Source organism: Haliotis cracherodii, unplaced genomic scaffold (assembly GCF_022045235.1).
Source record: "Haliotis cracherodii isolate W230 unplaced genomic scaffold, xgHalCrac1.p SCAF_17, whole genome shotgun sequence".
Classification (NCBI taxonomy): Eukaryota; Metazoa; Mollusca; class Gastropoda; order Lepetellida; family Haliotidae; genus Haliotis; species Haliotis cracherodii.
In genome coordinates this window covers 1,830,714-1,842,847 of record NW_027266272.1, presented here as the reverse complement: position 1 = coordinate 1,842,847, position 12,134 = coordinate 1,830,714, and the positions used below count along the sequence as shown (strand labels likewise).

Below are 12,134 nucleotides of genomic sequence, written 5' to 3'. Positions count from 1 at the left end.
AATACTGTCTGCATTAAGGTGTAACAATATGGTATTTTCATGCTATTTTCACATGTATTTATTATTTCTTTTGTAGATTAATTTAATTTGGTTTGAACTTTGTACTTATTAGGCTTTGTTTATTTTATTACTTTGTGTACCCCTCTGACAAGTGTAAATTGGCACGGCTCCCATGTCCGAAAGCTATGGCCGATTAGGTGCCTCACTCTGACAGTGTGTGTTCGAATCCCGGATGGGACGCAGCCCCAAAAGTATGAGCATCTGTACTTTAGTAAGGGTTGTCCCAAATATAACATTTGTTACATTTTACCACTTTCTAAATGCCATTTTGTGTTCATAGCTTTCGACCATGGGAGCTGTGCCACTTTACACTTGTCAGAGGGGTACTCAAAGTACGTGATCTAGACTACCAGTTGCCGGACTTTCTTTTTCTGGATGTCTCGGTGGCTGAGTGGGTTAGATCGCTGACTTTGTGTGCTGGCGATTAGGTGCCTCACTCTGGCAGTGTGGGTTCGAATCCCGGACGGGACTCAACCCCAAAAGTACAAGAATCTGTACTTTACGAAGAAAGTGTTATCCCAATTATAGCATGCGTTATCTCCCTTTTGTTTTCACCATCACGGCTCATTCGCGACCAGGAAAGGGGCGAGTGGTGACGAATGCATCACGGCTGTTCCGTAACCACTCGCAATGTCGAAACCTGTAATTTGGCCTTTCCCGAAACGCGTGTTCTCGCTTAACATGCCTTGGGCACGAATACTAAGCCCATGTCTGTGATATCACACGACTTGATATTACCAGAATAACGCCAAAAGCGGCGTAAAACAATATTTTTTCTCTATATAAGTTCTCTTGACTTACAGCTACTATTAACACATTTTCTATGTTCTACAGGCGAAGAGGGGCACCTGTTTAAATTACTGGTAAGCCAGGACAAGTTGAGCCCGTATGACCTGACAATTGACCCCGTATGACTCAATTAGGTCCGCCCACTAGCGCGTACCATTTTGAAGAAAGTTCAAAATCACATAATAGTACGTGCTGATGTGAGGTACCCTATGACTGAAAATGGTTACATGTTTATTTGGTTGTAATGTACTTCCATCAAACGACTTTAAGGGAATTCTGGTAGCGTCACATCGACCTCTTAATAGTCTTAAGAGCAACACGTGTGTCCAGGGGAGCGTTGTCAGTTTCACCGTCATGTCCTGCACGTGCACTACATGCGTACACCCTCTCTACCCGTTACAAACAAAATATATTTGCCCAAATTCTGTTCCCCGTTTTCTTGTCTCAAAGGCGGTTTGTGAGTTGGTTTACCTGTAAGGTTGAAATGGTCTTTTTACTAATAAAAAACTGACAAGACTTCAAGGTACAGGTGATGTTTTCTTTTAATGCTAGATGGTGTCGGTCAGCGTGGCGTCGCCGACACATTCACTGCAGTAAGTTGTTGACACAAGGCACTGGCGACGTCAGACGTTCACACTCACACAACTTTTCCTTTCACGGGATACACAGCTCCACCGGCCATCCGAGTTAATGGTTCTAGGCTGGAATGGCCAGGACGATTGTGAACAATAACAGGCTTGAAGGTCCATGGGGACCTGTTTATTTACTCGTACATGCTGAGTGGTCGATTCATTTCAATGACAGGCTAAAAAGGTGTTGTGTTTCTTGTCCCTCCCGGGTCATTTCCAGATAATAAACCAAGGGCAGGCATCACTAAATTGCAGACCGAAACCGGAAAGTAACGTTAAATTTATTTTTAAACCACTTTTGTGCTTGGCAAACCAAATGTCTAAACATCACGTCATTTCGGAAAAAAACATAGCAAACGGAAACATGAAGGTGTTTTTAGTCGTACAGAGTATCTGAGAAATATATTTCTCTGATAATAACTGAAGAAGTCCTGCCGCATTCAGTCTGAAATGTTCCGTCACACAACGGGAGGATGTTGGTAGGACCGTGGATAACCAAGTCAATGTATATGTCCTAAGTCATTCGTTTCCCAGCAGTCCGAATGAGAATGTTGTGTTGATGTCTCGTTGATAGCGTGACCGACACACACGAACCTCGTTAATCCATCACCCATCTGGATAACCGAGTGTTGATACCAGTGACACGTGCAGTCGCAAACAGAGACCAAATACTGACAATACTCTCTGGGACACAACACGATTGTTACGGCGTGCAATTTCGGTGACCGGTTCCGACATGAAAATCTGACCTCTAAAAGTAAGAAGTTTCCATTTTAAAAGGGTCCGAATTACCATGTAGCATTGAAGGATGTTTTCCGACCAGTGGATAGACCTAGCTGAGCGCATGCGTAGCTTCCAATGACTTCCTGTTTCAACTCACTCGCACGTGACAGCGGCAGGTTTCAAGCCGGGGCACTGGCGGGCGCCGAAGTTGTTGTGTCTACAAGCGTCCAGTCTAGTCTCCGTGCCGCGACACTGGACATTGGTCATCCACAAGGATCTGGAGTTGCGTGACCGATCACGTGAGTTTCTCATCCAACCAGCAGTGTAGCCCATCTGTTGACAAGCTACCTGAGCCTCGTTTCGGCCAAAGCCGTGTGAACAAATTGGCATCCATCTTGAGCTGTGATAGATCTCCACCAGGCCAGTATTCACGTCGTTGCTTTCTTCAAAAGCAACCAGGCGCAGCATGTGATCTAGAACAGAGGAATAAATACGTTTATAGACTGATATTTAGTCCCAGAAATAAAGTTAACTTATTTAAATAAATATAGATACAAAATAAAATAATAAAATCGAAACGGAGCGCACAACAATGCTTAATTTTAGGGCTAAAGCAATCAAGACTTGTCCAATCATTCTAGACTTGAGTTGGACTTTTTAAAAATTATTTCAAAAAGGGTGAGGTGACTTATAGGTGTAGAGTTCGCGAACTATGGCTGATATTGCTGAAACCATATGTGTCGCATTTATTACTGATGTCAAGACAGTTACGTCAATGATAACGTACATGTTACGTGACATTCGTTACAAATAATGTACGAGCCAGCGACACTGGCAGACGGATGGGGGGGGGGGGGGGGGGGGGGGGTGAGGGTACATGGGTGAGTGAATATGGTTTTACGCCGCTTTTTGCAATATTCCAGCAATATCACGGTCGGCGACACCCGAAATGGACTTCAAACATTGTACCCATGTGAGGACGAGCAAACACCTTAACCAATAGGCTACCCCACTGCCCCACGTTGAACATAAACAACTTAATTCAAACCAACCTAGTTCTTTATTCAGACTGTCCTTTATCATACATTGTATAGTGTTATCGATCCGATACATTTGGTGTCCGATATGTATGCAAATGATGTCATCAAGCAGGAACCACGTTTAAACGCCACAATAATGAATATTGTCTGATGTTCCATGTAAGGTTATATAGTGAGTGAGTGAGTTTGGTTTTACGCCGCTTTTAGCAATATTCAAGCAATATCACGGCGGGGGACACCAGAAATGGGCTTCACACAATGTACCCATGTCGGGAATCGAACCCGGGTCTTCGGCGTGACGAGCGAACGCTTTAACCACTAGGGTACCCGACCGCCCCAGGGTTATATAGGGGAATCCAGATGAGATGATTTTTCTGTAGACAACTATGGCTGTAAATAATTATCAACTCTATGATAAATTGGGCGGTTCACTCAAACATTGTATCTACAGAGAGTTACTAAAGATACTAAATGAGCAAAATTGCGTCTTTGACAGCAATTAGTTTAAGAATGGCCTACACTATATTATATCCCGTTTCCGTATCTTAACTATAATACATTAGGAATTAAAAATATGTATTATTATACAATCTTTATTCATATTTACGATTCGGAAAGACACTCGGGTAATAAACTAATTTACAACCGAATATCGAACACACGCTGTGTTATAAGTGTTACTTGAGGATGCCAAAAGTTTGGTCCATCCGGAACTGAAACACGAACCGACATGATTGGGGTAACGGGGTAATCGCGCCGGAAGATGAGGTTTCCATAGTAACTTATTTCAGGCTGAGGGTTTCCCGCAGCATGTGCTTGTTGGGGGGTAAAGTAGATGTCTGGGGATAGACGGAGCCAAGTCACGTTCTGTTAATTACCACTGGTGCAGTTAGACTCCCGCGGTTTACGATGTTACGATGTGAAGAACGCCTTTGTATAAACGATGATGGGGCATGCTAAGTTTACTGTCTGGCAAGAATGTTAAGTTTGTTAGTGAGCCGGGAACGTGAGAGGTATCTCTACGCCACGTTTAACACTTGGGACAATAACACTCTGAAACATCGGTTTTATATGCAGTGGTTCAAGCATTTTACGACCAGACATGCTTCTATACATTTACCAAATTTGAAAGATATCTTTTGGATGACAATCTGTTAATACCCTAGAATATGAATCTGTAACCCTGTATGTACGATAAAAAATATATGAATTCAAAACGTCAAGGGCTGGGAAAAACCAGTCTCGATTAGCTGCCGGAACACATTCCATTGGTCGTAAAAGACAAAATATGAATGGATCGCTGGAAATCAGTGATTACACCAGGTGTTCGCGACAAGGGTATCGCGTCCTGCTCTACCGGTAGCACCCGCCACTCAAAGTGTGCATTAACTGTGAAGGTATGTTAACTAATGCCGCACTCAGCAACGCTCCCGCAATACGACGGTGGCGTATAAACAATCGAATCTGGACCAGATAATCCAGTGATTAAATACAGTGTGTATATTGCTTATTGATGTGCAGTTTTACTGTATGCCATACGTTTTCTTATCGAACTCACGCCAGAAACCAATGGTTGTGGGTTCGAATCCCGGTTCGCCCCGATTATGTTTCTAGGTTTGTCAGCACCATACTCGTGCTCGTGGGTTTCACCGAAGTGTTAAATGTCTGAGACCTGCATCACTTCGGACTTTCCTCCCACATTAAGCTGACACGCTATGATGTAACTGTAATACTGTTAAAAGCGGCGTTAAATCCAACTCACTCACTCACTCACTCACTCACTCACTTATCGAACTGTAATCAACGACCACGTGCAATGCCAAAATATATGGTACAAAGGAATCACATGCTTGCTTCCGACATGAATAAGAAATTTAACATTTAGATTTCCCTTGTTCATTACAATATTCAATATCCCAGTCGAACGTGTGCTTTACAGAGTTTACAAACTGTGTGGTTCTAGATTCCTCCTAAACGGCCGGGCAGAAGAAAATATAGACCCATGTTCGATGAGGGCTAACAATGAAACAAAGCAGAAATGGTTATTTGATACAGGTATCATAGTTGTGTTTTTGGGCCTGTTTGCAGTGTTTCAGCGACTGTTTTTTATCCTAGTAAAGTTTTGATGGTGGCTAGAAGTGCTGCACGTGCTTCTTCTGAACCAACCGCTTGTGTTTTGGACCTTAAGTCTGCGATGTTTCGGCGACTGTCACCAGCCTAGTGACGTTTAGATGACGTTATTGTTTAGTCAAATTCAATATTCAAGTGTATAATTTCTCTTGCATGTCAGTTTTGTCCGACATTTTGTATGAACAGAAAAGCAATCTTGGCTGGAGTACCGGTACACATGTAGTGTGATCGAAGAATGCATAGTTTGTATATAACTTCATTTTAAAATGTCCTAAGTATTTTGACAGATGTCGCATGATATGGAAACACATTCAGTGGCCAGACCAGCTGTAACGGTGGCTAGTATGGAAAGCATCTCGTGGTTCCTCTCACCCGTACGTTATTATTTGCTTTACTTTTCTTGTTTATGAATGTTTTGCCACATATTTAGCGAAAAAGATCATCAGACCTTTCAAAAACGTTTTTAAAAAGTTGAGAAAAAAGCCCAACTTCTGAATATTTCAATCGTCAATTTTGTGAAATGTGACAGGAATGTTCGAAAATTGAAAACGTTTTCTAGGAAAGAAAGAAACGCGCTACTTGGGGTACAAGTGAACCTGATTATTGTAGCGGACATCATTGAGCGTATAAATATTACTTGTCCGGATCAGGTATGGACTCAATTTGCCTGATTGTCCCTCTATGAGAGCGATATCAAGCCAAGCGAGGATAAAACAAACTTTAAACTGGAATTATTTGTTTCCTCATTCCTGATTCTCAGGGTCAGTGGTTCGTTCCATAAACTCAGTCGTAGCAAAATAAAACACCTTATTGCCAAAGTTGAGCACGTCGGTCGCTCGGTGTGAGCTCCTGCAATGGTGGACTGTGTTCCTGAACGATACTCATGATTATTAGGATGACGTCATGCTTCTCAGTTACTCTTCTCTACAAGAGGAAATCCTATGATTAATCTTTCAGAGATGAAAGCGAATGAAGTAAGAATCACTTTTAGCTTCACAGAGAAGGAATTTGCACCGAGTGACTGGAAGTTTAATTAGTAAACAGGCTCCGCTCCCGGCCGAGAACAGGTGCCCGAGTGCTAGCGATGCCTACGCTCTTGTGTGGAGCTGTGTTTGCAAAGGTACACTTATCACATACATGTTTATTTGTTTGGCATTTGAAATGACACCGAAACGCGAACTGAAATAAACAAATATTATTTTGCTTCAAAATGTATGTTTTTACATAAAAACAAACACACACACATATAACTGAAGCAGTATCCCATTTGAAATAGTTCCTGGTATTACTTCCTATTCTACGTGTCAGTGACTCAAACTAGAACCTGACCTTAAGATTTGTTTCGTTTGTTTGTTGTTCAACGCCGCACTCAGCAATATTGCAGCGATATGACGGCCGTCTGTAAATAATCGAGTCTGGACCAGACAATCTAGTCCTCGCCATGACTGTGGAATATATTTATTTTATGAAAACAGCATCAGGAAAATTATTTGTTTTAATTTTAGGGGAGAGAAGTATATTGTGTAATATCAGATTTCATAGACTATATATTATGATTGACATAATGAGCATCGATTTACGCAATTGGGATACGATGACATGCATCAACCAAGTCAGCGAGCCTGATCACCCGATCCCGTTAGTCGCCACTTACGACAAGCATGGGTTGCTGAAGATCATGTTACGATTAGTATGCACCTGATGGAGCCACCGTCATGTATAATGTTACGGTAAGTTCGAACCTGGTGCAGCCACCGTTATGTATAATGTTACGGTAAGTTCGAACCTGGTGCAGCCACTGTTCTGTATAATGTTACGGTAAGTTCGAACCTGGTGCAGCCACCGTTATGTATAATGTCACGGTAAGTTCGAACCTGGTGCAGCCACCGTTATGTATAAAGTTACGGTAAGTTCGAACCTGGTGCAGCCACCGTTATGTATAAAGTCACGGTAAGTTCGAACCTGATGCAGTCATCGTTATGTATAATGTTACGGTAAGTTCGAACCCGGTGCAGCCACCGTTATGTATAAAGTTACGGTAAGTTCGAACCTGATGCAGCCACCGTTATGTATAATGTTACGGTAAGTTCGAACCTGATGCAGCCACCGTTATGTATAATGTTACGGTAAGTTCGAACCTGATGCAGCCACCGTTATGTATAATGTTACGGTAAGTTCGAACCTGCTGCAGTCACCATTATGTATAATGTTACGGTAAGTACGAACCGAATGCAGTCATCGTTATGTATAATGTTACGGTAAGTTCGAACCTGATGCAGCCACCGTTATGTATAATGTTACGGTAAGTTCGAACCTGATGCAGCCACCGTTATGTATAATGTTACGGTAAGTTCGAACCTGGTGCAGCCACCGTTATGTATAATGTTACGGTAAGTTCGAACCTGGTACAGCCACCGTTATGTATAATGTTACGGTAAGTTCGAACCTGCTGCAGTCACCATTATGTATAATGTTACGGTAAGTACGAACCGAATGCAGTCATCGTTATGTATAATGTTACGGTAAGTTCGAACCTGGTGCAGCCACCGTTATGTATAATGTTACGGTAAGTTCGAACCTGATGCAGCCACCGTTATGTATAATGTTAAGGTAAGTTCGAACCTGATGCAGCCACCGTTATGTATAATGTTACGGTCACCATTATGTATAATGTTACGGTAAGTACGAACCGAATGCAGTCATCGTTATGTATAACGTTACGGTAAGTTCGAACCGAATGCAGTCATCGTTATGTATAATGTTACGGTAAGTTCGAACCGAATGCAGCCACCGTTATGTATAATGTTACGGTAAGTTCGGAGCTGATGCAGCCACTGCTATGTATAATTGTACCGGAAGCAGTCAGGTGCATAATTCGTTGTCCTATATTATGTTACAGTAAGTACGCACCTGCTACAGACGCCGTTCTGTATAATGTTACAGTACAAGCATATGTTTTGACCTCTCTGCGCACATGACAGAGGGCCGCTAACAGATTGCCTTGTAGCTGGCCGCTATGACAACAAACAAGCGTTCTCAATGCGCGTGCGGACCTAAACTCACAGTTGATATTTGTAGGCGTTCCCCACGGCAGTCGTTAAGACAACGCTTTCCTTGATAAGCAACAACCATTAAGGTGCCAGGCACACTCTGTCCGTGTACTGTTATTGATTGATGGAGACAAAGCCAGAGATACTTTGTTTTACATTCACAGTATAAGGAACCCTGGGAGGAGGGGTGGGGATGGGGTTGGGTAGGTGTTCATGGGGATCGACTTCCTCCTGAAAAGTACTCTTGACTCAAACACTCCTCATCTCAACCCACACCCCTCCCTCTGCAAGTCTTAAAAGATTACCATTTTGGTGAAATCCTCCACCACGTATGGCACTGAAGATCTTTGAAACATATCTAGGTCGCCTTAGGGACGTAACACTTGACGCCCGTAACTCATTTTTGCACTACAGAATAATTATCTACGTTTCGGAATATAACTCACCACAAATAACCGCAAAATCCCCATGCTGGCTGCAAGACTTGGCCTCGTTGTCCAGTGATATAACCGGGCACTGAAAGGTGCGCAGACACGTTACGTTAAAATCCCAGTTGATACCGGAACCGGAACCGAACTGCCCCCTGCCGGCCGCAATACCACCAAGATATCCAAGATGGCGGCAAATGGCGGAGGCGTCAGTGTGACCAAGGCTTGTGTTGCAGATGGTGCCCCACTGGCCCTTATGGTAGATCTCCACCCGGCCTTCGTTAACATTCCGTCCATCCACCAGGGTGATGAGCGGCTCTGAAATATACAACGTATTGGAATTTTATGCACAGTTACTGACAACAGTGGTTGTGAAATATACAACGTTATCGTCATTTTAAGTACAGTTGTTGACATCAGTTCCTGGGAAATATACAACGTTATCGACATTGTATGTACAGTTATTGACATCAATGGCTGGGAAATATACAACGTTATCGACATTTATGTACAGAAATTGACATCAGTGGTTGCGACATATACAATGTTATCGTCATTTTATGTACAGTTGTTGACATCAGTGGCTGGGAAATATACAACGTTATCGCCATTTTATGTACAGATATTGACATCAGTGGCTGGGAAATATACAACGAAATCGTCATTTTATGAACAGATATTGATAGCAGTGGCTGGGAAATATACAACGTTATCGCCATTTTATGTACAGATATTGACATCAGTGGCTTCGAAATATACAACGTTATCGACATTTTATGTTCAGTTATTGACATCAGTGGCTGGGAAATATACAACGTTATCGTCACTATATATTTCAATTTACTGACATAAGCGGCTGGGACATATACAACCTTATATTATATCTACAGTTACTGAATCCGGAGGGTATGAAATGTACATTATCATCATTATGTCTACAGTTACTGACATCTGCGGTTCTGAAATATACAACGTCATCGTGATTACATTTACGTGACTGACATCAGCGGCTGGAACATAAACAGCTTCCTCTCATGTCTACATGAATTTATCTATCTCAACATCTCTGAAATATGCAACACAGATTCATTATTAATCATATTTCAATAATAGCCTTACTGAAAATCATTAAGCGCCTCATTTGTGATATTGAGCTGTATTTTAACGCCGCTTCGAACAGAGTATCGGTTATATGACTGCCTGTCTTGTCGTCAGTGACACACATTTCAGACGTTCACCACTTTGGTAAAACCCACGACCACGGACACTGTGCTGACAGATCAAAGATCGTATTAGGGCGCATTTAGGATTCGAACCCACGACCAGCCAATCCACTTTAGACTACATGGCCACCCGAGCTCATATATCGGCTTTGAACAAACACCTGTCTAGAAATCATTTGGAAATAAATGCATGTCTTGCATAAATGTCTTTTAAATGTTCCCTTTTAAAGAAATTAATTCCAGTAAATATTTTCGGGAACTCAGAAATTGATAAATGTAATTATCAAATCAGTGGGCAACGAGATATTATAACGAGAAAAGATAATATTAAATGTCCCTTCTATTTTGTCAATTTATGATGACATTATTTGATTTCAAAGAGGCATATTTTCTCTACCTTGAACGAAAAACTGGTTTTAAAGAAAGACAGTGCCTAGGAGATTTCCTGGCTCTTATCAAAGGCTTAACGGTACTTAGTTTTATTACGAGGAAGGCAGAGGTATAGGAGTTTATAAAACACATGTGGACAATGTGTTCAAGGCGCATGAAACAGACGGACACAGATGTTTTTATAATCACGTGACATGTTGCCGTTGCCGTGAAGGTCATCCGTGAAGCGTGACGTAGACAACACTACGATTTTGACATATTCTGGCTATACTTGAAAGGTTGACATCGTAGACATTATTTTGAACATTTTCAATTAAATATTCGTTTGGTCTATATGCTGTTGAAATATACATTAACAATGGAGGACAGATCCAGTCTAGATTATCTGCTGGAGTGAGTGAGTGGGGTTTTACGCCGCTTTTAGCAGTATTCCAGCAAAATCACGGCGGGGGACACCAGCAATAGGCTTCACACATTGTACCCATGTCGGGATTCGAACCTTGGTTTTCGGCGTGACGAGCGAACTCTTTAACCACTAGGCTAACCGACCGCCCCTCCATGGACATGATATCACCCTTCATACTTACTGGTACGCTACAACGTTTGGGTTAACATAGGGGTTTTATTACTGGTATTTATTAATCAAAACATGGTATTGTAAAAATGGTACGAGTTGAAAATTCTTATATTAACGTTGTATCTATACAATGTTAAGTAAAAGAGAATTGGACGGTGTTTCCGAATTTGAGAGTTATTCACAGTAATAAGGCCCTTTTATGTAAACTCTTGTATGATTGTATTATGAGCTGTACTGAATACATTGACTGTCTCTCTGAAATACTGCCAATGCGACTCCTGATTGCAACTCACTCCTTCACTCACTCACTCACTGGGGCGGTCGGGTAGCCTAGTGGTTAAAGCGTTCGCTCGTCACGCCGAAGACACGTGTTCGATTCCCGACATGGGTACAACGTGTGAAGCCCATTTCTGGTGTCCCCCGCCGTGATATTGCTGGAATATTGCTAAAAGCGGCGTAAAACCATACTCACTCACTCACTCACTCACTCACTCACTGAAGATATTTCTGTAATGTAAATGTTGTGTTAATTTGGAGTGAGTGAGTATGGTTTTACGCCGCTTTTAGCCAGCAATGGGCTTCACACATTGTACCCATGAGGGGAATAGAAACTGGTTCTTCGGTGTGACGAGCGAACGCTTTAACCACTAGGCTACCCGACAGCCCCGTTTATTTAGACCTGGGTCTCGTTCCATAAAGCAACGTCAGCACTAAGATGAGTGTAGCGCTGAGGTCGCTTTCTTGAACAAGACCCTGGTCGCATTTTCTGGTATTTCCCAAACTCACTCAGGAAGTGTCAGAATTCGGGTGTGTAGCATGATGGGACGTTATCACATTAGCTGCATCCTCTCACACACAATGGTCCAGTCATGCCAGTGTGGTGAGACTGTCAAGTCACCAGGTCTCCCCATCGCCGACATACTCGCATTGTCCGACAGGAAATGGGCGGTATGTAGATGCCTGATGCTGAACAGTCTCTGGCTTCATGGAAGGTAACACAGGAATTTGGTTTTATGAACCAACAAGAGAACAGTCTCATTTACAGCTGATCTCAGTGCTCGCTACCGTTAGACAATGGTCTGAGGACATCCCAGC

The 12,134-nt window shown here is 42.4% G+C and overlaps 1 protein-coding gene across 1 annotated transcript in view; it reads right to left on the bottom strand.

The window, feature by feature from the left end:
• Positions 1 to 1,281: 1,281 nt before the first annotated feature.
• Positions 1,282 to 12,134, bottom strand: part of LOC139464819 (uncharacterized) — a 31,062-nt gene continuing 20,209 nt past the window's right edge. Inside the window, exons 3-4 of the mRNA XM_071246337.1 lie at positions 8,868 to 9,167; positions 1,282 to 2,674 (exon numbers count right to left, since the gene is read on the bottom strand). Coding sequence (XP_071102438.1) covers positions 2,355 to 2,674; positions 8,868 to 9,167 — 620 coding nt within the window. The 3' untranslated portion in view covers positions 1,282 to 2,354. The remainder of the gene's footprint in view (positions 2,675 to 8,867; positions 9,168 to 12,134) is intronic.